The 25,329-nt window shown below is 53.6% G+C and overlaps 6 protein-coding genes across 6 annotated transcripts; 4 read left to right on the top strand and 2 right to left on the bottom strand.

The window, feature by feature from the left end:
• Window positions 1–377: 377 nt before the first annotated feature.
• On the top strand, window positions 378–2,566 carry ACO1O0_007650 (fungal specific transcription factor domain-containing protein; the record flags this gene model as incomplete). Its single annotated transcript, XM_083197018.1, has 4 exons — window positions 378–488; window positions 547–617; window positions 681–1,828; window positions 1,878–2,566. 4 exons carry the CDS (start codon window positions 378–380, stop codon window positions 2,564–2,566), a joined length of 2,019 nt encoding a protein of 672 aa, XP_083048226.1.
• A 1,002-nt stretch (window positions 2,567–3,568) lies between these two features.
• Window positions 3,569–5,710, top strand: ACO1O0_007649 (uncharacterized protein; the record flags this gene model as incomplete). Its single annotated transcript, XM_083197017.1, has 1 exon — window positions 3,569–5,710. One exon carries the CDS (start codon window positions 3,569–3,571, stop codon window positions 5,708–5,710), a length of 2,142 nt encoding a protein of 713 aa, XP_083048225.1.
• A 125-nt stretch (window positions 5,711–5,835) lies between these two features.
• ACO1O0_007648 (uncharacterized protein) lies at window positions 5,836–9,935 on the bottom strand (the record flags this gene model as incomplete). Its single annotated transcript, XM_083197016.1, has 5 exons — window positions 5,836–7,560; window positions 7,981–8,390; window positions 8,447–8,975; window positions 9,133–9,187; window positions 9,385–9,935. 5 exons carry the CDS (start codon window positions 9,933–9,935, stop codon window positions 5,836–5,838), a joined length of 3,270 nt encoding a protein of 1,089 aa, XP_083048224.1.
• Window positions 9,936–15,318: 5,383 nt separating this feature from the next.
• Window positions 15,319–15,560, top strand: ACO1O0_007647 (uncharacterized protein; the record flags this gene model as incomplete). The annotated part of the gene is made up of 2 exons (XM_083197015.1): window positions 15,319–15,340; window positions 15,403–15,560. The coding sequence occupies 2 exons, from the start codon at window positions 15,319–15,321 to the stop codon at window positions 15,558–15,560; spliced, it is 180 nt and encodes a 59-aa protein (XP_083048223.1).
• Window positions 15,561–17,209: 1,649 nt separating this feature from the next.
• On the top strand, window positions 17,210–20,125 carry ACO1O0_007646 (uncharacterized protein; the record flags this gene model as incomplete). Its single annotated transcript, XM_083197014.1, has 6 exons — window positions 17,210–17,214; window positions 17,398–17,722; window positions 17,771–18,110; window positions 18,164–18,358; window positions 18,416–19,938; window positions 20,093–20,125. 6 exons carry the CDS (start codon window positions 17,210–17,212, stop codon window positions 20,123–20,125), a joined length of 2,421 nt encoding a protein of 806 aa, XP_083048222.1.
• Window positions 20,126–21,418: 1,293 nt separating this feature from the next.
• Window positions 21,419–24,733, bottom strand: ACO1O0_007645 (uncharacterized protein; the record flags this gene model as incomplete). Its single annotated transcript, XM_083197013.1, has 4 exons — window positions 21,419–21,459; window positions 21,515–22,420; window positions 22,479–24,396; window positions 24,467–24,733. The coding sequence occupies 4 exons, from the start codon at window positions 24,731–24,733 to the stop codon at window positions 21,419–21,421; spliced, it is 3,132 nt and encodes a 1,043-aa protein (XP_083048221.1).
• Between the last annotated feature and the right edge of the window lie 596 nt (window positions 24,734–25,329).

Here is a 25,329-nt window from a genome sequence, read left to right as displayed (position 1 = left end):
AATTCCTAGGTAGGGGAAGACTTGGAGTTCCAATTCTTAGAAGATATTGTCACTTACACAGCGTTGGTGCGGAAGCGTGGTGGGTGACTAAGCGAAGAATCTAGCCTGTTCGCCTGTTTTTTCTCCGATTCGGTCAACGACTCAGTCCTGTCATTTGACTGTTCATCCAATTTCACTTACCCATCATCATCACCCCTCGCCAGTCACCACATCCAGTCGACCAGGCTTCATACGGGCCAAAAGGGTGTGCTTTTTGAATCGCATACAATGTGACTTATCCACAACTCTTGCACCTTGATCTGGGCAATTGTCAGCACTGAGCCGACTCCGCCATCACAGCACCATTCGACGTCTCCAACTCCAACTCTGGGCCCAACATGAACCCCAGCCGCAGGGTCAAGTTTGTCGAGGTGGACACGAGCCGCGGGGGGCTGCCGGTCAAGCGCAAGCAGGTTCAGCACGCATGTCCGTCCTGCCGTCGAAAGAAGGTAAGATCCAGTGCTCACATTGAGTTTTGAGCGCTGAGTCTCACGAAATCTTATACAGAGGCGCTGCATCCATGCCCAAGACTCTGCAGACGACCACTCTGGCGACAGCACCCATGCCCCTCAGACCTCGTAAGCGACCCCCTTATGCAGCCTAGAGGGCTACTTCAATGCACCTATGCTAACATGGCCCAGCCCTGGCGGTCTGTCCGCATCCTCAACTCGCGGTATCTCGGCGGATCCTGCTGGCGAGAACAGCCTCTCCAGCGTCCCAAACCATGGCGCTGTCAACTATGGCGAGCGAGGCCCTTCGCTGCCCAGAGAAACCCCCTCTAATCAGCAGTCGCCCAACGACTCTGTAAAGCTTCAGTCTTCCATCTTTGTTGGCGACTTGAACCCAGAGGGCATGTTTAGGGAAGCCACGGGTGCAGTCTCAACCCGCGAAACTGCGCAAAAGGGCGACGTCGGCATCTGGCTGTCCACGGCCGGCCCTGGAAGCTCCTCCACCCAGCCATCGCAATTCATCACGTCTCGTCCTCCGGCCATCATGGACCGCTTTCTCCTCCCATTTGTCAGGGAACATTGTCTGACATGCTGTCCTCCCGACGACCAGTTCGAAAAGCTCAAGGCCATCTTCCTCCAAAAGATCCATCCCATCTTTCCCATCGTCCCTCTTCCCGCGCTCGACGGCAGCCGATCGGATCCGACGACGATTGTCCTACGCCAGCTCGTGTCTCTGGCCGCCGGCACCGACGCCGACGCTTCTCAGCATCTACGACTTCAAAACAGAGGCTCCGACCTGCTCTCGCCCCAAGATTTCTCCCAGTCACTCTCATCCGCAGTCCGGGCGATCCTGGAAACGAGCATCATCCCAGACAGGGTCTTGCACATCCGCGCCCTGACCCTACTGTCATTATACACCCAGCCAACTTGCGCCGAGGAGTCCGACCTCCCAGCACAGCTAGGCGGTAGGGCTATCCAGCATGTCCAGACCCTCGGCTTGCATCTTCTACGCTACGACGCCCCCAATAGCGATGACCTGGAGACTTTATTCTGTGCCGTGTGGGCTCTAGACCGGATCAACGGCGCCGTCTATGGCCGCCCGCACCTACTGCACGAGAGAGACATTGGAGCCAATCTGGAGGAATGCTTCAAGAAGTGCTCACCCTGCTTCCGCCTTCTTCTTCTCGTCTGCCAATGGCTCGATCAGGTGATGGAGCTGTATCGACCTGGTCCGAGTGCCGAAGCATCAAGCATGAACAAGATCGCATACATTGATCTCCCAGTTCTCGAGGCTATGATTGTTGATGCTGACGCACTCAAGGTCCCGTCGTCTTTGATCGGTAAGAATCCAGTGTCGCGCCTTGCCATCCAGAACTGACGTTTTTTCAGCAACCATCGAAACTTTCTACCATGCCGTTATCATCCTCTCCTGCCGCCTGCCCCGTCCGGGCACTCTCCCTGCCGCCTCCACCCTCCCTCCGCCATCAGCCAACGCGCGTCGCTCCTTAGCAGCCGAGCGCATCGCCTGTGCCGTGCCGAGGGACTGCCTCAGCCCCGTCCCCTTCGTCCCCTACGCCCTGTCTCTTGCCCTGAGCGTCGAGTACCGTAAGATGCGCCACAGCAGGCTTCCCATGTTCCGCGCGCGCGCCATGACGGCCTTCAAGCGCAACTGCCAGATGCTGCGCAACTTTGGCGACTACTTCTGGAGCGCCAATGTCGTCGCAGAGCTCGGCGAGAGGGTCATGAAGGAGATGGAGCGGGCCGCCAACAACCTGACTACAAGAGACGCGTCACCTTTGCCCATTGACAGTGAGCAGGAGGCGGCACCGTCCAAGAGACACGATGAAGGGCAGTGGCGGGTGCGGGAGCCGCCTGCGGTCGACCCCATGGCCATTGATATGGCGGCAGGCATCGACAACATGGTCGACTTTTCGGCCGTGGACCCCATATCTGGCCAGGATGTGTTTGGCCACATTGACCCCAACTTCAACCTCACAGCTGTCGAGGACGCTCTGGAGGCAAATCTGGATATTGGTCTTCCCCTCAACTGGGGTGACTGGGGCCAATTTGCGACCTGAAGACCGTGGACCATCAATTGGTTACATAGTGCAGCATACTACTACGGCCCATGCTGGCGCCTGGATGTGATGGCTGCGGCCGTTTTTGACGCAGGAGACATCAGGTCCTCGGGTCGAGTGGACCCAGAAGAGACAGGGCGGAAGCTGAAGTCTATCCTCATGATGAATCGCCTAATGCAAGGCGACCTTGGGTATTTACCGCCAGTTATACACGGGCGCCACGCAGAGTATACTTTGCATCCAGCCAGAGGAGTGGCCGTGGTCTTCGGTTGACTCCGCTCAGACCGTTCGTGGTTATAACCCTAAGGCACCGCGCAGATGTCTTGCAATTATTCTCCATGAGGGGCTGGCCAAGGCCGCCCGGAGTCACGCGCGGCGTCGGCCAGCCCCTCATGGCGAACACGTTCCCAAGTTGGGTGGCGGTCTCATGTTTGGGGCAGCGATTCCGTCACACTTAGGCAATGGGGATTGTCGGGATGTTGTTATGAATATAATTATACCAGCAGCATCAGAGTAGTCTCGATTAGTACCTAGACAGGGACGGACCCCTCGACATACTTCGTAGGTAATATTAATACTAGATAGAATGCCCATTTTGGCTACTCAGCAAAACCACAATCGCCATCACACAAAATGCGGTCAGGCATTCCCCAATGACAACTGAGGAAAACAACAGACCGCGGCCTCGACGCAGGGTCTCCCAAGCCGGCCTCCCGTGAAGAAATGATTGGCTGACAACGCCTCAATGGTTCGATGTGGGTCCGTCACGGCGGGGCAGCGCGGGGCCGTTGCCGGAACCGCTAAACCGCGATAGGAAATAGGTAAACACGCCGATAAGGATGGATGCCTGGTTCACGGTCAGTTCACATCGTGGCCGTGAAACGCGGTCTTGTCCAGGTATTGTTTACTTTACCTGTTCTTGTTTTTTTCCTCCTCAAGTAGTCGTGATCTGATCTTGTTCCTCGTCTTTTCCATTTCCATCCATCATTGTGGGAAAAGACAATGGACGCAGACGATAATGTCCCCCTCGCCCTCCGGCGTGAACGCCGCAGCAACTTTGGCGTGAGGGTCAAGACAGAGCCTGACACCCTCCCCGAGATCAAAACACCCCGGAGAGGAGGCAATGGCAAGAGAAAGGTCCGCTTCTCAGATCCGGGCCTATCCAGCAACAGCGGCCTGACGCCTATGCTCCGTCGCACCACCCTCTTCAGCACGCCCTCCAGCCGTCGACGCGCTTCCAACCCAAGTACCACCACACGTCACAACGGTCCTTCAGTCCCCTCCAGCCCTTCGCGCCAGGTCAATGGAAGCCAATGTATCCGCCACGTCCTCGACGGGCGTGTCGAGCGCCGCCTCCGACGCTCCGCTCTACGCACAGCACTCGACCAGCTCGACTCCAAGCACCAGCGCAACGCCGGCCAGGCCAGGTCGCAAATCACCCACCTCAAGAATGAGCTGCGCGCGCGCGATCGAGAGATCTACGAGCTGCAGAACGCCACCATTATGGTCGACACGGACCGCGTCTGGGATCTCGAGAGGCAGGTGGACGACCTGCAGAGGGAGCTTAGGGAGGCGCAGGACCAGCAGCAGCAGCAGCGGGAGAAGACCACGTTTGTTGACTGGACTATGGCGGCAAGGGACCCCTTTGAGGAAGGCAGCAGGAGCCATATGGACATGGACTTTGGTTATGATGGCGAGGACGAGGACATGTTTGGCGACGCAACCGTGGCCCAGTTGGCATGCAGCACGCCGTCCCGAGCGCGACACTCGTTCCCTACGCCACCAGCCACCAGTCCCGTGCTACCAGGTCTTGCGACGCCATCGTCTCACCACCCTCGTCTGAATCTCCATATTCCATCAACACCGGCCTCGGTACACACCCATGCTGGTGTTCAGGCCTCTCTCCCAGACCCAGAGCTGCAGGCGCGACAGGCTGAGCTCGAGTCCCTCCAGCGGGAGACGAGGAAGCTTACAGCCACACTCGACTCCTACAAGCAGCTCACGGAGCGTCTGAGCCAACGTCTACCGCAACTACCATCGGCAGATAACGAGCCCCAAGTCACAGCATCCACCGGAGACAATGTCGAGCTTCAGGTAGAAGCCCTCCTCCAATCTCTATCAGACCGCACCTCCTCCCTCACGGGGCTTACAGCCACCATATCCTCCCTCGGCTTCCCCGGCAAAGACGCATCCGAGATGCTCACCTCCCTCTCCGCCGCCTTCCGCACCGCCCGCCTGGAGCTCGAGTACCTAACCCCCGGGGAAATCACCCTGCCCCTGACGTCGCACGGGGCAGAGGTCCTGGACCTCGTCCTCGTCCAGCTGCGCGATCTGGCCCGCAAGGTCAAGGAGGGTGACGAGGCTGTCGATGAGTACCACGCCATCGAGCTGAATCTACGGCAGCAGCTCGATGCGCGCGTCTCGGCCATGGATGACCTCAGGGCGGATTTAACAAAGGCCACGGGGCTAGTGGGCGACAAGGACGCCAAGATCCAGGAGTTGGAGGTTGGGAACGACCGGCTCAAGGGTGCTGTGGAAGGGTATGTCCGCGACATGGCCGAGCTGGAACGTCTGGTCGAGCGAATGGAGGGCGAGGCGTCTGAGAAGGACAAGACGCTTAGTGAGCGGCAAGTCACCATCACGGACCTCGAGACTCGCCTCAAGGACGCCACCAGTCGCGCATCCGACTTGCAGGATGAGTTAGAAGTCGCCCAGGCTACCCGCAAGAAGCACCTCGCGGCCGTCAACCGGCGATCCGGCGAGGCCCTCGCGCTGCGCGACGCCCGTGTGGCGGAGCTCCGCGATGAGATTGACCGTGTGAACAACGCGCTGAGGGATGCGCACGAGCGAATCCGCAGGCTGCGTGTCGACCGAGGGAGTGTGGAAGACGAGAACCGGAGTCTGAGGGGCGTCGTCGACGGCATGAAGGGCGAGTTGCAGCGCGTGCTCAGGATGAGCGAGGAGCTCCTAGGCGGCCGGGGAGGAGAGCCTGGCGAGCCCAGTGTTGAAGACGACGGCGGTGATAAGAGTATCTCACCTGGGAATCTCCTTTCTGGAAAGCTGGCGCGGAGGAGCAGCGGAAGGAAGCGCCGGCGATATGATTCCGGGCTTGGTTTCCTCGACGAGGATGTGGTGGATATGTGAAGCGTCTCTTGGCAAAAGCACATGGGATGGCGTATTCTCTCGCTGTATTAATCTTTTCCTTTGTACATTGCATCTGTAGCATATGTATGTTGTCGTATTGATCATTGGACTATTGACTTATCATCTCAGGCGGATCTGGAATCAGTTCCAGCATAGAACCTCCATCTGGCCTTGTACTCTGGGTCAAGTTCCTTATCCAAAATCAATGCCCTCACCAACTCAATAGGCATGCCACCTGTCCTCAACACCTCATCATGAAACTCCTTCTCAGCCAGCCTGCCAGAGTCAACCGCCTCCTTCCTCAGCGCCCACATCTGCAATGCACCGAGCATGTACGCCGCCTGGTACAGTGGCCCATACGTCCCCTCCAGCGACCTCCTCACCTCTCCCTCGGCGGTGCTGCGCTCGTGACCAACCCAGTCTACCAACAGCTCAACGCACTCCTGGGGACTCATCTGACCGAGGTGGAACTTGAGCGAGAAGATGATGCGCGCGCAGCGGTGCATGCGCCAGAACATGGTGCCCACCCTGTCCTCGGGGCTCACGAAGAAGTCGCCCCGGTCCCAGAAGACCATCTCCCAGTAGAGAGCCCAGCCCTCGATGAAGAAGGGCGTGGAAGTCAGCTGCGGTCTATGAGAGTTGTGCCTCGACGCCATATACAGCTGCAGCCGGTGGCCCGGGATGAGTTCGTGGAACGCCGTTGCTCGCGAGAAATGACGGTTGTTGCCTCTCATGACCATGTTCTTGAGATCATGCTCCATGTCTACTGTCGGACTCGACACCAAAATGGACGGTCCACCGAGGAAGAAGGGCGACACGCGCTGCTGCTCGGGTGACATCATGAACATGCGCCATGTCTCCTCGGCGATGCGTGGCACCGTCACAAGGTCGTGCTTCTGGACATAGGTGCTGCCCTCCCGCGCGAGCTGCAGGACGAGCTGGGTCTGCTGGCCCGGGGGCACAAACTTGTTCTTGACGTGCTCGAGGGCCTTCTTCCAGTCGTCCCCAAAGCCCAGCTCTCTCGAGGCCGTCTTCATCTGTTTCTCGCACCACGCATACTGCTCCTTGGCAATGGTGAGTAGCTCATCGGGCGAGTAAGGGATCATCTCTGCCTCCAGCTCTGCCCGCAGCCCTTCTCTCCCAATGGGCTCACCAATAATGTCATCCTGGCCGGACCCTGGCTGCGTGCCGACCAGCTTAGTTTGGACGATAACCAGATACTGCGCCAGTGCAGTGTCGGCGGCGTGGAAGGGGGCAGCCGCCCACCAATCGAAGGATGGGTCGTAGGTCGCATAGAAGTCAAAGAACTCTCGTAGACAATCGCGGAGCTCCTCAATGGCCTTGGAGGCCTGGTAAGCGCTAGTCCTGCTCACCTGACTATCGCCTCGTTTCACCGCCTCGTGTGCTTGAACTGTGGCTCGGGCAATCTCGTCCAGTTGCGCGGCCACGCGCTCGGGTTCTATGGGCTTCACATCTTGCCGATCTTCACAGAGCGATACAATAAGTGGCGCGAAGGGCACCACAGTAGGAAGCCATTTGCTTGCAGCGTCTCGGCGGAGCTGCAGTTGATGGCTCCGCAGCCGTAAGAAGTTTCGCAGGAGAACAAAGTCCGCGCGATCCTGCTGAATTAATGCTCCAAAGTCGAGGGCAGACAGTGCTTCTAGTTCTTCGTGATAGTAGTTGTAGAGAGCAATGTGCCTTCGTGCCGAAATGCTAATGTTGTAGTAGTTGTTGAGGTCCTCAAGGTCGGCTCTGACGCGGCGGAGACGATCTGCCATAGACTCGGGTGGGCCCGTCCTCGGCGCCGCATCCGACAACCGATCCCAGGAGCTGTCAATATCCATGGTCTTCTAAAAAGATGAATTGCTTCTCCTTGATTGTCTGGCAAAGGTCGTGCGAGGAGTGATGGAATTGGAGAAGAGGGGAAGATGACGGTTCACGAGTTGGCGCGAAGTTAACAACAGGGGGTGGTCCGGAACTCGGAGTCTATCCCGTCCCAACCAGGAAGTTGCCAACACCTAGGCCAAAAGCAGGAGCACTCCAGAATGTCAATTCAACACCAGGTATCCGTACAAGTGTGCACAACATCTCTTCCAGCCATTGCTGGCAACGTTTGTTTTAATTATCGAATTCTCCCCAAAGATTCCATATATCTAGTAAAGTATGGCGGGTTACACTAATTCTCACGTCCCAATGACCGTGGTCGATATAAGTGAACTCAAAGACGCCAACGCCTACAAGTCTTCCAAATCGCTTCAATAAACAAACACAAAATCTTCATTCTCTAGATCCGTGGCATCGGAGAAGGCCTTGTCCTCCAGTTTATCGTCGCCATCCTCTGCCCCCTGCCGCATAGCAGCTAGAAGGCCGGCATTCTCCGCCGTCTCGAGACTCGTGTCCACGACAGTAGCCTTCTTTCCCAGGGAGACTCTACGCCGGCTATGCGCGCGATTCAGTCCAGCTAGATAGAGGGACGTGATGCCAACGAAGCAGATGACGCAAGTGAAGAAACCAATGTTGGCGCGCAGACCGCGCGTGTAAGCAGGAGCTTCGCCCGGTGTGAAAAGCAGCGGGCCAATGACGTTGCCTGCTGAGGAACCAATGAACACGAGGGCCGAGGTTGACTTGCGTTTGGTATCCCCTGCAGTGTTCTGGGCCGACCATGAGTATATAAGAGGCGCTGAGAAATGTTAGTACAAGTCTTACTCGGGTCGGTTCGAGGACATCAGAACTCACTGATGCCAGTGAAGGTGGACAGGCAAAAGAAGCCCGCCAGCAAAATACCCTTGTTCTCTACGTTGTGCGTGAAGCTCAGAAGAACACCAAGTCCAACGATGGGCGGTAAGCAAAGGATGGCAATGACCGGCCCTTTGAGCTTCCACTTCATAGACACATATGAGCTGACTGAGACGGCCAAGGCATGGGAGATCCCCACGGGTACATTGAACAGCATAGTCTGGAAGGGATCCGACACAAATGACTGTATAATGAGTGGACCAAAGGTGCCAATACCGTTAGATGGGACAGAGGCGCAAAAAACCATGACGACCCAGAGCCAGGTCTTGGGGTCAAGCAAGGCTTCAAAGAAATGGGGGTAGCGCCACTCGCGTGACATGACACCCATCTGATTGTCACGAAGACGTTCAATGGCTATAACCTTGTCATCATCCGAGAGAAATTTGGCCTCTGTAGGCGAGTCGGGCATCCAGAAGAACATGAAGCCCGCGACCACGACAGTAACCAGGCCAAAGAAGAGGAAGATGATCTACGAGGTCAGTGACTAGCCAATGTATGCAAGGGATAATCGTACCTGGTATGGTTTCAAGGATGAATCAATGCTGGCTAGGCAATAGGTGATGAGGCTTCCAAACTAGTACATGTCAGCTGATCCTGCGACAATGCAACCAGCACGCCATACGCACCACCCAGGTGAGACCATTCATGCAGTACCACGAGCCGACGCGCATCGTTTGCTCCCTAAAGAATGATTAGCATCTATCCCAACAGCACACGCGAAGACACCGCAGCCCACCCACCTTCTCCTCCACCACATCTGCGTGATGGCCACAAAGCTAGGGCCCACGCTCGCCTCAAACGCCCCGAGCAGGAACCTAGCGCCCAAGAGAGTCGGGAAATTATGCGCCCACGTCATGCACGTTAAGGTGACCCCCCACCCGAGGACCATAAAGCTCGTAAAGGTCCCAATGGGCAGCTTGACGAGGGCCCAGGCGACAGGCAGCTGAAAGACGAGCTGGGCAAGGAAGACGACGCTGCCCAGCCAGGAGAACTGGTCGCCATGCAGGTGGGTATCGTCGATGAGGCCGAATATGGAGGCGTAGGACAGGGTGGCCTTGTCAAGGGCGTGGAGGAAGTAAACGGCGAGCATGAGAGGGAGCAGAGCGATGTCGATGCGGCGCAGGACACGGGCGTTGTCCTCGGGCGAGATATGAAGGCGCTTCAACGGGGAGTGGCCTAGCTTGAGGAGCATCATGGCAGCGGCGTCGCGGTGGTGGGGATGGCCGGTGTGACCATTGTCGGCGCCGTCGTGGTTGTAATGTTCGACATTGTTGTCATCGTTGCTATGGTGGCCGTCGTCGCTGGCATCGGACTGGGCAAGAGGCTGGTATCGAGAGTCGGATGCTTTTGACGTCGAGTAGCCAGTAACGCGGGCCTGCAGAGCCTGCAGCGCGGCCAGAGGCCTCGAGAATACGCTGCTGAGCTTCATTGATGGTTGACCATGGAGGTCGGGCGCGGAGGGTGCATCGTGGCTTGGTGGAAGAGAAAGTCGGGTGCGATCTTAGGAATGGAATGGGTGACGTCGTGTGCTGACATTCGAGTGCGTGATGTACCTTAGCAGCCAATGGAGGTGACTCTAATAAACAAATACAGTGGGCCCCCAACCTCGCCCAGGGGGACAGGACCCTGAACCCTGGAGAGAGCCAAGCGCTGTGCGACCACATCGATGATATCAAATGACTTGCAGAGTATCATCATCTCCTCTGGTAAGTACGCATCCATTGTAGATTCAGCTTGAGTAAATAAAGTCTGGACCTCTTCCCAACGATCTTGAGGTATTGGCTCAGAGCAGCGTAGATCGGGATCATCTCTTGAGCGATGAACTTGAACATGTTGGTACTGCGGAAGGGCGCCTTGAAGCATATTCACCCTCAGGCTCAAGGATGAGCCCTGGCACTTAGTTCGCTCCGTCAGCGCCAGAACTCCGAGGGTGTTGCTACGGCTGAGTGCATGGGATCCCGACCATTCGTATAGCAAATGTCCCCCAACCTGTATCCATTATGACATCGAGTGGAAGCTGCTGCTGAACAAAGGGATAGTGACTAGCAGGCTCGCAAAAGACACGAAGAATCTTGTTCTTACTCCCCATGCCTTCTGGGACCGGACCCTAAAATTCAAGGTAGAGGATCTCCTTAAAAAGAAGACCCCACGAAATAAATGCTATAACCCCGAGGAAACAAACGTCACCATTTCTATTACTAAACCATCCGAACGAGACTATATCAGGCATTTCGAGCTGTTCGATATTGAGTGGGATAGTATCGCGAAACAACTAGAAGAATGGAGCCATTTATTCCGCGCCGGGAAGAAGTTGCGAATCGATATCTCGTTCGTTTGTGTCGAGGAAATCCAGACCAGTATGATCACAAGGAGTAGCTCCCGACGTGGAGCAACCGGTACACAGTTAGCCGAAAGAGACGGTATATTCGAGGCACACTAAGCCACTGGACAACCCACCGTGTGGAGTGCTATGTATGCATTGATGCGCTGCCCCGGGCATCCATACAAGAATCAAGGATCTTATTACTAGCGAGACCCGGACATCAAGAAGCACTTCACGCTCGATAGTAGCCCCCTGACCAGGCTTGTACGCCCGCCGAGGAAGGAAATGGTTTGGAGATACATACGGACGTGCCAGAGTTCATCCGTTAATTGGTATATGCCAAAGAGGAACAAAAATTGGAGCGTAAACAAAAGCGTAAGGCATCTGGGCAGCCTGAAGGCAACCCTCTAATAAAGATCATCAATGTCTTGCCCTCGTCATACGAGTACCGGCATGGCTCTCCTGCAGGTACCACCGGCACAGATGCCGAATTGTCTTCAGTGGCGTCTACGGGATGTGCCGCCGATCTTGTATCCTGGAGCCAAGAGATAAGGCCATCCAAACTTATTGTCAATGACATTGCGGCCGTGTTGTTGGTACCAGGATCAGGATGTGGATTTCTTTGTGAAGAACGGCGTTTCACGAGGGATTGCTAGGTCATTTGTGGGAGATATTAAGAAGTGGGCAAGGGAGATCAACGGGTGGGAAGTCACCAGGTACCTCAAAGTACCGCTCAAGGCCCTCGAACAAGGGAGCAAGGGGCCAGGGCTGGCCTTGAGTACACCCACTGTCAAGTTCATAAACACGGCCCTTAACGGCTCAACTGGTCAATATTTTCTTTAATGTCTCGCAGATGCCCTTCTTTTTAGGCGGCAGGAATGAGGGAGGCCCAAACGCATGCAAGATTCGAGGTCTTAGTCCAGGGACCGACCCATGTTTTAGTGGCAACATATGTCAGCTGCAATAGAATTATAGTGGCGCTGCCTCCAGCAGGAAGCCTCACAATAGATGTATGTTGTCAACTCCTTCCTTGGGAGACGTTGGCTTCCAGCGGTTGGCGCCGAGATCCAAGAATTCCACAGTGGCTACGGATACCAGTGCACCCACCGAAATAGCCGGCCGACGGGAGACAAAACATGACGCACGACTGCCTTTACTACTTCGTACAACATTTCAGCTGGAATTCCTGCCGGCCATAATCAAAGAGCTAACTGACGGCAAGCTCGAGCACATACCAACGGGTGTGAAAATGGTCCATCTATGCCGAAGGGAGACAAATGGGAAACCTGGCAGGTGAGGAGAGGCCATCCCCATCTATTCCAGCGAGAGTCAGGTTCCGTATGCAGAAGATATCGCATTCCAATCTTTTGTAGTCTCGACGCTGATGTTAATATTGCCCATATTTAATAGATCGTATTGGATCCACTCTGATTCATCAAGATACAACAAGTGTTCCTTCTTTTCGCCCTTACCTTGCTGGCGATAGTATTTTCCGCAGCGCAACTAAATATGGCATCCTCTTCTGCCGTCAGAGGGCTAGACGACAAGCAGGAGTTGTCGAACATCACCAGACTCCTTAGTAAAGTTGCCCTTGACGTCCCTGCACCATCCGCCCTCATCGACACAGCCGCCGCTCTATCCAACGTAATCGACGCTCTTGAGGGGCTCCCACAGCAACCACCGGCATTCTACATTGACCTGGAAGGAGAAAGCCTCTCTCGGGATGGAACTGTCTCTGTTCTCCAGCTCTACGTCGCGCCAACCAAATGCACTTACCTTATCGATGTCTACACACTGCGCAACAAATGCTTCTTAACTCCCGGGAAAAGTGGTCGCACTCTTAAAGGGATTTTGGAAGCTCCAGATATTCCCAAGGTTTTTTTCGATGTTCGCAACGACTCGAACGCTCTGTATCATCATTTTAACATCCATCTGGCTGGTATACAGGATCTCCAGCTTATGGAGCTTGCGACCCGAACCTTCAGCAGGAAGCATGTGAATGGGCTAGCGAAGTGTATTGAAAGGGACGGGCGTCTTTCCATGGCCGAAAAAAAGGACTGGAAAGAATGCAAGGAGAAGGGAGTGCGGCTTTTTGCACCTGAGCTTGGGGGGAGTTACAAGGTGTTCAATGAGCGTCCACTGTCTGATGATATCTTGCGATATTGCATTCAGGACGTACATTTTTTACCCCGCCTATGGACTATCTACAACGACAAACTTACGCCGATGTGGCGGCAGAGAGTCAAGATGGGCTCAACGGGGAGGGTGACACAATCGCAGTCTGACAATTATGTTGCTCATGGGATGCATAAAGCTTTAGCTCCAAAGGGTTGGGCCTGGCTATGAGGCTACGCACAGGGATCCCTCTCTCATCTGACCCTAGGTGTCGGGAGGTCGTTGCGCTGAGATGGTTGTGCTGGATGGTGGTAGGCCGCAGAATCGGTTGATGCTGACGCTTGGTTCAATGGATACAATTCGATTACCTGATAGCTTTAGTGATATCAGCCTTGACTGAGCGATGGCTTCAACAGATAATTTGCCCTATTATCAATTGCTGGGCGCCCTTAATTGTTAGCTGGCCCCTGTCAAAATCCGGCTCGTCCTGGAGTCTGACATATCTTTGTGTCACAGCTAGACTACTCCGAAGGAAGTCACGAAGGTCCCCGTCTCGCTGTTGTGCGATGCATCTTCTTTCGCGGCCAGTCCGCAACAGCCCGAGCGACCGAGTTTCTCGAACTTCGCCATCAAAAGATCTACTAGTTCTTCAATTTGTTTATGAATCCAGCTATATATAATGCTTGCTGTTCCTCAGAATCTATCTCTGTCGCCCTCCAAATATCAGGCATGCCTTTCCGACTTGGATACCTTCCATCTCAGTAGCTACCTGGGCCTCGATCCGATCATCTTCGGCCTTATTCCAATCTAAATAGGCCATCATCTCTTCATTAGTCCAGTCTCTAACGCCCCGCTGCAATCTACATTGCTTCCCCATCTGCTTCCAATCAAGGCACCACTAGAGCTTTGCCTTACTATATCGTAGAGGCAGACCCGATTGCTTCCGATATTGCTGATTCGTCTTGATGCCTCCACGGGGCTGTGCGTTGTACCAAGCCTCTCTTGAATCAACGTATCGCTAATAGATAGCCAGCGGGTTATCATATCGTAGTGCCTCCGTGGCCGCCGACGGCCCAGGCCGTGTATGACCAGCTCCAGCCCATGCCTTCTGTCGTGCGTGGTTGAATGATAGCAGCTTATGTAATGGATGCATTGAATGGATGAAAAATAGCCTTGATTTTTTACAAAAGAGATACGGCAGATTGTGCCCTATTTATAACTAATTGAGCAGACCTTTTGAAGCCATCGTGCGATCTTGTGCACCCTTGCAGCGTTCTCAATGAGCGGTGTATTTGAACCGATCTCAATAGGAACAATCAGGGATATCTGGATCGCATGATCGTTGAGGGCGGTCGCGATCCTCTGATCGCGACGCCAGTGAGCGTAGGTGCCTAATTAGGCTAGATCGATTCCACGTGATTCCACCACACCTTCGTACCAGCGGACCATGGGTTGGTTTGTCCGCAAAGAGCTGGTCGCCGTGGCAGACAGCCGCAGGAACTGAATAGTTCGTTGGAACAAGCCTTGTAGAACATCCTCGTTAATAGAATCACGCAGAACGGTTGCGTTATATCGCCGAGTATTACCAAACTGATTTCATCAGATCATGATGGCGTAAACTGATCAATTTTTCTTCAAAGATGGGCAGTTGTCGCTTCCAGTGGCCCCAACTAACTTTGCTCCAAAAACGAATGTCAACATGGACTTCCTCGTGAGGGAAAATTTCATAGCAACCTATTGGATAAAGATGGCCGGGGCCATCCTAGCCGGACAAATCCTCGCACCCATTTTGAGTAAGAGGCGGGCAGCGTTGTGTATTACTAGACAGCCTCCGTTTCTAGTGGTTGGGGAAGTGTTACAGCAGGTCGAAGGCAAGGGGACCCAGCCCTATGTGCCCCAATAGACGTCACAATGGATGTGTAACCTCCCACTCAACGACGGGAGACCTCCAATCCAGCAACGAACATACACGCAAGTATGCACCAAGGGACCAACTTACCATCATTGCATACAGGCACGCAAACCCAAATTAATGTTGAACTTAACCGCGTGGGATTTATGCACACCAATTAAAATGACGTACGCCAGCAACGGTTCCATTGAACTCAACCGTACTCCGTACTTGTACATAAGTATGTAGCAGTAAAAAGTACACATGGCGCCGGTATATCAGGCACCCCGCGCTAAATCACGGGACGATTACGGCTAGTATTAAAGTTAAGTATTTATTTGTACACGTAGCATCCGCTTCCCTGTAGAATCTGTCAGTTCTCTCCCGGTTCACTTCGAATTCACCACCATTTACCACCTCGTACTCTACGAGCACCGCCCATTGCCCATCACCCATCAGTATCACGCCTCACAGCTCGTCACGATGCCCGCTACCGATGCACTCCGTACGTTACAGTTTGCCAATGCTTTTTGCTCAGAGGCCTGTCCAGCTGACACCTTGTCCCAGAGCCCCCCCTCACGCCGGCAGAGCGTGCTATTGTCAAGTCTTACGGCGGTTGGACGAATTTCATGATCTGCTTCGGGCTCAAGCCTTACGAACTGGATGACATTGATGAAGCGAAGCAAATTGTTGCGACATTTGCTGCGAAAGATGCCGAGAGCTAATCGAGGGGACCTGCATCCCATTCCGCGATGACAGTCGGGAGGAACTTGGGTTCGACGAAGGGGACTGAGGGGGCGCAACCTGAACAGTGTCACCAGATGGGGCAAATCAAATCACGATTACCATGGAATTCACAGAGGCCCGGTAGAGTTCCATGAGTGTCTAGTTAATATATGTCTGGGGCGGTTGAGGTCATGCCCAGTGCACATTTCCGGCGTTGGCATTGGCCGGATAATACATTTAAGCCATCGCTATGTAAGCGTATGTAGTGCAGGAGGAAATGGCCTTCACGTGATACCAAAGATTGTATATACGCAAAACCAGAAAACATCCTTTACAGCATGCCCTCGGCTTCAAACGCCCGGTCCGGAGGGGATTAGTACGAGTGGGTGCGCACAGGTAGGTCAGCCTGGTTTAGTCTAAACACGGCGCTGCTGGAGAACCCATCACACGAAAAGGCTGCACAAGCAAACTCATCCAGCCACGAGATGATCACTCGGATGATGACTTGGATCCGGGGACCGGAGAGGAAGCACGTCCCTTTCACGGACAAGGCTGGGTCTCATAGTCGGCGCTTAGGGCTGAAATGTGATGTCCGAAGCCGGCACGTGTTCTCCGTACCTCTGTAAGGAGGTACAGGTTGTCCAGCTCGTGCGGGGTCATCGTATCTGTACATAATAGGCGGAACATTCTGGCTCTGACTACGGACATGCAGATTCTTGGAGGCATCCGAATTCTTCAGTCAGATTACGCCGCCGTTGCAGTTTGACGAAAGCACGTCTAACCCCGCATCCGAGGTCAGACATTTATTCTCCAGAGTCAGAGCAACTAATACCACTCTAAGAAATACCATCCGTCGCTGACAGTCAAGAAGCTTCTGGGGCCCCGGGGTTGATGATCGTCTTTTTGGAGGCCAAGGTGTATTCACACGTCTCACGAATTCCATCGAACTCGCCATCACATCTGCGTATCAAATATAGATTCGCTCACCTACGACACTCGATCGACTCCAAGGCATTCCAACGAAGAATCACAAGGGGCTTTAATCCCGCGGTATAATATATACAAGAGAGAAGGTCGTCGCATTGAACGAAGAAGCTGATGTTAGCCGATTCTTGCTGCCCTACAGAAGTTCACATTAGGAAACAGCAAGACAACAGGAGAACCAAGACCAGACGATGGATATACCAGAACAGCTCGACGAGACCTATCAAGAGCCGGTCCAAAACGAAGGGAGCACATCGTCCTCAGACCACTCCAGCCCCGTCCTCCCGGAGCTGCCTGAGGAGCCGTTCCTGCGCCCACACATTAGTCTCGAAGACGTTCGGGGACAGGACGACCATTGGACATACCCTCAGACCAATGCATCCAAGGGTACTCAGCCTAGTTATGCGCCTGAGCTACGGGTTCCGGTTGATGGTGTCACAGGGTATCTAACCCGGGGTTCCAATTCTAACCCTAACCCCAACCTAACTCCAAGACGTGGGAAACGGCCGAGACAATTACAGAGCCCGGACCAGACGGCCGATGTTCGCAAGTCTGGGGCCTGTCTGCCGTGTCGGCTGTCTAAGACTCGCGTAAGACGAATGAATATCTCCGTAGTTAGTCTCCCGGTGACGGTAAAAGCTGAAACTATCTTAGTGCAGCGAGAATGACGTTTGTCCTACGTGCAGGAAAGCATTCCCGCACCATTCGCATCTAGTCTGTGCTCGAACGACTCTTGTTGAGCTGTGGCCTGTCATAACCAAGGGTCCCGGTATGTTCCACCCCGGACTCCGAGACATCTCTGGCACGCCACGAACATAAACGCTAACATAACTGTGCAGACGTCTGGTCCAGAAGCCCGGAGAAGGAGTTTATCTACAGCGCTCAAGGTGGTCGGACTTTTACCGGAAGATCGAAGCCTATCTCGGTCCTCTTCTCGAACAAGCCTGGGTCACCAGCATTGAGTGCCCATGTCCAACCGTATCGATGGCAGGGTGAGGACGAGGATAGCCAGCTTGAGAAGGCTGCCTTCTCAAGCGACCACCCCGTCAGCTATGAAATGCTCCGGCAGTGGGTGGAGCAAGAACTCGAAACCCATAGCGAGCGTGAATTAGATTTTCCCCTAGCTATCCACAAGTTCCTGATGATATACACCCGGGATGGCTATGGCCTCCCTAAAGTAAAACCCCTAACTGCCAAGTACACTATCTAAACTAACTCGTTGTAGCATGGCTTGGTGAGGAAGGTCCATTATATGGCCTGCTTCTTCAGCATCTGGAAGATACCATTTTTCTGGTGCCAGGATCTATCTGGGAAGACTGCCATGTTGCCGATTTCTATCCAGACGCACCTGAGAAGGATTGTCTACCTCGGAATTCACTCCATGGAGCATGATATCCTAAAGGAGTTAGATACCCTAGTCACACCTTCCCACCAGCCCAAGCCGGACGATAAGTTAGCTTTATGGGCAAGCTTGTGGCAGCTGATCATCATCTACCGTGACCTGACGGCGGAGTCAAAGGTCTGGCTATCTCGCTCTGAACAAAGACAGGAAGGCCCTCTGACCTGTAAGTACATCGTCGCGGAATCTAGGGGCGTTTAGCTGATCCATCCGGTACAGTCGCCGTCCGCTCTCGGTGCCACTACCTGTTCGAGAACTTCTTCCCGCTGATAACCATCTTCTATCACTACCAGTTCCGGACGAAGAAGAGTCTTGAGTTGTCTCCGGACTGGCTGAGGAAGTACTCCGCTCGACGACACGTCAAGGGGATTGAGGCTGCTGCAAAGGATATGCTGGATTGCCGCAAGAAGTTTAGTAAGTCTGAGGTGTTGCTGGTGAATGCCGACAATAGACGCTGACAGCAGTATCCAGTGCAGAATCTCCAGGCGTCGGAGGAGGAGATAGACCACCTTCTGTGTATCTTCGTGGTAAACCATGAGATCAAAAAGCTCAATGCCAGAAAACGGGCGCCGAAGGCCAAGTCCCAGACATCGAGGCACGACGGAGATGGCGACCACCCCGGTCGAGTTAATCACTTGACCGGAGCCTCTGCTGATGATCGTGAGGTCGCCACAGAAGGCAGCGATTCCAGCTCCGAAGACCTATCTATAGGACATTGGAGTGCGCCCTGGTCAGATCAAGCAGGTGCCACAGAGCTATCTTCGTTATCACATGGGTCTGCTGTGGACATGGAGTATACCGCAGGGAATCAACCGCCCATGAACTTTTACGGCTATAGCAACCCAGTTATTGGAAAAGATCTTGTTGAAGAAGATGATGATGTTCAGTCTATCAACTCAATACCGGACGATATTGCGTCCTTGGCCGCATCTACCTCGGTCTCGCCGGACTATCGGCAAGCCGCGGTAAACTACCTGGTGAAAAAGTTTACTGACGACTCTGAGCTGTTATCTCTGTACCAGGATGCGACTAGACGCATAGGGGGAGATAGATTCGTGCGGAACCATAGGCGCTTGTTGAAGAGGTACTTCCTAGACCTACAGTCTGAGGGATATATACCTTCCCAGAAACTTGCTGTCAGGTTCTTGCGTTTGCGGAGCGAGAGAACCCTTATCTCGTCCAAGATTCGACGAATAGTCATGCCGGTGGACAATACCGTTTTCGAGAAATTTAACATCGCGCTTGAGCAGGAGAAGGGCAAGTTGTCCATGCTTGATCGCTTCCTGGCTCAGAAAGATTCTACTGCTAGTGCTGGGCAGGGTATAGAAAACACAGCTACAAACGATGTGGATGCTGCTAGCGAAGCGAGCGAAGACACTGACGACTGTGGATCTGACGCTAATACCATTGATGATGGCACGCTGCCTAAACTGGACGCAACTACGGAGTTCCTCACTACGGGGCGGGCATTCAGCCTCTACAAGGAAAATATCCGCGCATTCATACATTCAAGAGCTAGTACCGTTGAGAAGAGCCATCAACTTGACTTTGTTGAAACTAGCTCTTCCAAGTTCATGGACGCATCTAGAGACGTCGACCAGGGAGAGTTGGAATCCATTATTCCGAGTCCTCCAGTTGCAGACGAGAAGCAACCGACTGTTTCAGCTAGTGGCGCATATCATCAGGCTTTTATGCCAAGACTGCACACCTTGATACACCCTTCTTCATTTGAGTCTAAGCTGAAGACAATGGCCAAGGTCGCCTCCGAACAAGAGGTAGGCGTTGACCCCGACGGGACCCTTCGAGAGGTTGTCTCCGAGTTACTATTCTCGAAGCCCGTGGAAATATCAGTCACAGACGAGGCCCAACTCTCGTGGATAGACAAGACCAAGGAGCTTGTAGAGAGCTCGACGCTGACGCCATGGGATTGGTGGCCGCTGGCGCCGAAGAGAAACACACTACGACCAGGACATTCAAGGCTGAGCTGGATTTGTGTATGTTCCCAGCTAGTATGGGGTTTTAAAAGGCTAGCTGACATTGCATAATAGAGATGCGGAGAGCGCCGAACCGCTGACATCCCGAAGGTCTACGCCCACTATATCGTCGAAATCAGGGAGCAAACCATCGACCAAGCATCCGAGGACATAGCTCAAAGCCAGACGCGACATCAAGGAAATATAGATTTGGGACCAGAATCATCATCCGCAGGAAAGACAGCAACAAACTTTCCAAGACCGGGCGCATCAACGCAGTCTTCTGATGCTCTCGCCTCGATAACGCCAGGTGGTGGAAGTCCCTCGATAGTGCCAATGCCCTCAAGCTCCAGGTATATTCCACTCCTAATGCCTTTAGGATCGCTCCTGCTTAGTGAGATTGAGTCGCAAGACTTGTGTAATGAGGGCCTATTTCGAAAGATAAGGGAGGAGTATTATCGGGCCAAGGGCATCCGGCGTTGGTTCACGACAATGAAGTTCTCACATTGTGAATTTTTCAAGGTCAGATAAACTGTCTAGCATGTTACAAGTGATACTGATGATCCGTGAGTTCGAGGAATGGTCTAGGCAACGATACTGCGAGCGATTTCCGGGGATACCGCCATATGACGATGCAGCCTACTTTTACGAACCGAGACCTATGGATCGCGAACCTCCCATCTCACGGCACGAATTTCATGATAGATTCTACCAAAAAGTAGACTCGGAGGACTGCCTGGTAGGAGTCCCTCACGATAGATGCAGTGATAGAGATGCGGTCGATAGAATCCCGCAAAAAAAGGAGCTCGTCAGCATATCGGGGCAGAAGAGGCAGCAGTTCTACGGCATCGTCGCCAGGGAGAAGAAGTCTGGTGCCAAGATGATGCTGTATATTCTCGTGTCTTCCGTACCTGGTATTATTTTCTTCTTCCTCTGGATCTTCCAATGGGGTCACGACAGTCTACAAGATGCTACCGTTCTTTTGATGCTTTCTTACACGTTATTAGGATTGCTTTACGCGGCGCAGTTTTTGTAATGGGCAGTTTTGGTTATGACTCTGTGTGGTAGATTTGTTATGGATTGTAGTCGATGGCATATATCATTCGATATCGGTCTTTATTATCATATTACTTGCAATACAAATGAAAATTTTACGGATATGATGACCTCTAGTCCCAGATGGCACCTATGCTCCGTATATGTATGCTTAACATCATGATCGTGAAGCGAAACAGTGAGCACTACTCGTGACGAGATCTGAGATAAATTAATAACGATTGACAATGATCTAACTCTGTGTTAACTACTCAAAATGAGTGCCACGAGAGAACCGTAATTACCCAGGGCCTCTCGAACATTTCCCTCTTATCGACAGCTACCCTCCAAGTTTGAGACCATGTTGAGTCATGCAATACCTTTGTTAGAAGACGAACAGTCATGTACATAGGAAACAGGAACCCTTAGGCAGTCGCCAGCGCCCCAGCAAGACAAGGGTTGCTCATCAGAACCCAAAGAGGTTATCATCCTCGACATATCCCCAGTCTGCACCCCGAGTCAGTGGATATAGTCGGTGCTGGTATAGCGGGCGCCAACTCACCTGTCAATGCCGGCAGCGCCACCTTTTGTATGAGACCCGGTGGACCACACAGCAACGCCACGCTGTCCCTGCCTGGGGGGAATAACTCCCGCTTCATGATAGCTTCGGTGACGAATCCCCTCTCACCGGTCCAGCTGTCCTGCGGGTTGCTCAGCACATGGGTGATCCTGAGCTGCCCCTTGGACTGCTTCTCGAAGTCGTCGAGCTCCTTTCGCATGAGAATGTCATCCTCAGTCTTGTTGGCGTCGACGACTCTGAGCTTGGTCTTGTCGCTTTCGGTTAACATGATACGGGCGATCAAGGAGTATGCCGGCGTGATGCCGGAGCCGCCGACCAGCAATGAGACGCGGTTGAAATGCCGCTTTTTACCCTCAATCAGGAAATTGCCATTTCCATGATACTCAATCTCCCCCGTCGGGCCCTTGATCTCTACGTCTTCGCCTAGAGGGATGCAGTCCAGGATGTTCGACAATGCACCGCCGGGCTGTGTCTCGTCGGGGAAGTACGTCTTGACCGTCAAGTCAAAGGTGCCGTCGCCATCCTCCATAGAGTGGCCTGACCCGGTCTCGTGTCGTTTGACAGCACCCTTGGCATGCGGCGGCAGCAGTGGCCTAGTTGGAGTATACCTACGGATCAGCATCCGGTCTCTGAGGTGGAAGCCAATCTCGACATGCTGGCACGTCCCCAGTCCCAGCAGCTTGCTGCCCTCCGGGAGTTGGAAAGTATATGTGCGCGTGTCCTTGGATATCTGCTGCCGGTTGATCATCTTAACCGGCACCCATCTGTGCCTTTCTAGCGTCACCTTGGACTTGGATGACTTGGACCCTGCGGCCTCTTTGGCAGCCGCCTCGGCGTTGTCCTTGATGAACTTGGCCGCCTTGTCCGTCACGACACCAAGGACGCACTCTACGCTCGTGTTAGCCCCCACTGCTGCCACTGCTAGGCCTAGCCTATAGTAACTTACCGTTAAGTTTCTTATATGCAAAGTCGTCGTGAATGGCTGAAAACTCCTCGGTAGTCTGCTGGTGAACCTTTCCGGCATGGCTGAGGATGGCGGCAACGCCACCGGGGTGCCAGTCCAGTACGCTTGTCGCATCGTATACCTTGCCGTCAACCACGATCCAGCAGTCATCTCTCTTGTCGTGCTTCTCGATTTCCTCGCGAGTAAACTGCTTTTGGGGCGTCCCCGCCTTGAGTTTTTCCTCTGCCATCTGGTTCTCGACGCTCGGCTTCATCCAGCCGCCATCGCCAACTGGTTCGGTCGGGTGTCGGAACAAAATGGCTGGCACATTCGATCCGGCGTCATCGACCATCTCCGGACGGACTTCGTACCAACAATTATTCATCATGCCCATGAGGTTCCAGTTGCGCTGTCGCGGCTGCGTGTTCTTGAAGACGTTGAAGCACCGGACGAGGATGCTCGGAGCTCGGAGCAAATGGGAAATCTCAACGTCGACGTGCCAATGGATCCATGCCCAGAACTTGTTTCCATGCCGGATGGGGAAATCGGGAAACCTGCGCACACAGTACAGCCAGGTCTTACCGCCGTCGAGCGACACTTCGACGCGTTGCACCTCGTGCCCGCCTCCATCGTACGCGTATCCCTGAATGCGGTAGCTACGGCCCTTGCGTGCCTCCGACACGGGAATCTTCTCGCCGTGGGCCGGTTTCACAATGGCTGAGTTCAAGTTCTGCTCATTGCAGGCAGAACTCGGGTGGTGGAACAGGGCCTCGGCAAACGGACCGTCCTTCTGGGTCACAAAGGCGGGAAGCACTCGATTGTCGTAGATGTGGTAGTAGGAATCATTCTCCTTGTCGCTGATCCAGATTCTGCGGAGCCACTTGACGCATCGGCCGCCCACGTATCCAGGTATCATCAACCGCACGGGATACCCGTGGTCCGGGTGTAACGGAACGTCATTCATCTCGTATGGCAGCAAGACGTCGTTCCGTGGATCCATGGCGTACTGGAACGGGATGCAAGTCGCGTATTTGCCCTCGCTCGGCTCGTCGGCGCCCTCAAAATTGACCCAGTACCGCTTGTTCTCGCGCTCTGGAAGATCCTCCGGGATCCCAGCGGAGAGCAACACATCCCGAAGCAACGGGCCCTTCCAGTATGAGCAGCTCACGCCACCAGCCCCCCAGCTAAAACCCTTGCTCTTCTTGATCAGGTTGAGCTCCTTGCGTCTGTTTCCGTCGCAGGCAATAGCAATGGGGATATTGATGGTGTCATACTTCTTCAGGTCGTCCATAGATAGCGTCTTCACCTGACCGTTGTATTCAATGTCAAGCTGATGAAACTCCCATAGAAGCCTAGGCACAGCGCCATGGCTGCGGATGTAATGAAGCTCGTTTGGCGTGATCAGACCCGCGTCAAACAGCTCGCTCAGAGGTGCCTCGGCATTCATAGGGTGCTTGCCTGTCAGGCGAATGAGATCTGAGCAGCGAGGGAGCCAGTTGTCGGGGGTGAATTGATCCCGCTCGTCAATGGACAGCTCCCGTCGGTTATGAGTCTGAGGCGACTTGTGCTTTCCATCATTTTCTCGGAAATTCTTGACATAGTCCCTCTCATGTTCGAGAGCTCGTAGTAGTGCGAGCTCCTGAGGCGTGTACTTGTTGCGGAGCTTCTCATCTTCAGGCACCCCGTTGGTTGTGTAGGCATCGTTATGCTTGGCTGGCTCAGAAGACGGCATGGCCTCATGCTCTTCCTTGGGAGGCTTTTTAACCCCACCGGGATTCTTCTCTATAGTAGCCGTCTTATCCGCCTCCTTGCGTTTCAAAGTGGCTGGCCAGTTCTCCTCGTTCTTGACCCAATCCTCGGTTGTATCGAGAACATATCTCCAACCCAAGGATCTATTGGCGGGGTAACGGAGGTGGAAGTCCTGTTTTTATTGAAAATGTCATTCTCGAGGAAATTCTTTTTCTCATACGTTCAACTAATGATGGTCGTACCTTTTGCTTCTGGATGAGATCCCGGAAGTTGACCAGCCTCCCCTCACTAACTTGTTTCCTTAGCGAATCTAGATCACGCTTCGCCTCTTCGACATAGTGGTGATAGTCTTCGTCATAGGGAGTGATCCCGGGGACCCGGCCACTATTATTTTTTACCCCAATGTGATGACCATGCCCAGATCCCCAGTCCGGCTCCCTGGCGACTTCGTCCGGGCTCGAACCCGGATGGGGTTGCACATTGATAGTCCAAGGCTTGTGAGGGGACATTGTTTCTTCTCTGGTGATAATGCCTCGAAGGCAGCTCGAAGGGAGGTAAATTCGTCTGACCTCCAATTGAAAAGGGTGCGGGGTATTATGAGGGGTATATTGCGTTTCGGGTGTCTGGTATGGAAGTTGTCACCGAGTGTAACGAAATGATATGAGGATGACGTTGCTACCTGCTAGAGCCAAGGCACACTACTTACCTTAGTTAGAGCTTTATACAGACTTGAACCTTAATTCGATCTTCACCTCTAACTACGAGGATTGCCCCGGTTAGAATGGTCGCGCTGCCTCTGAGGATTATATACGAGGTATAATTATGCATGCCTCTGCTTGCAGGGAGGCTACCTTGGATAGTAACGGGCCACGGCTACCCCTATCTTTAATTTAGAGTATGTTTCTATTATTTATTACGCACGATACTATCACAATTCCTGCCACCCACTGCCATGGCTATACCGCCTAAGTTTAAGTTTGATCAGTTCGTAGCTCAGTAGATCCCGCAAATCCTTTACAGGGCCAAACCCTCGGGTCCTTACCCGTTACACCACACGACAATCCCCCCATTGATGATATCATGACCAGCCTTACCGCTTGAGCAA

The sequence above is a fragment of the Amphichorda felina genome, assembly GCF_050947745.1.
Source record: "Amphichorda felina strain 45539 chromosome Unknown scaffold_7, whole genome shotgun sequence".
NCBI lineage: Eukaryota > Fungi > Ascomycota > Sordariomycetes > Hypocreales > Bionectriaceae > Amphichorda > Amphichorda felina.
The sequence above is the reverse complement of the archived record's forward strand: the minus strand, read 5'-3'. Positions and strand labels throughout refer to the sequence as shown.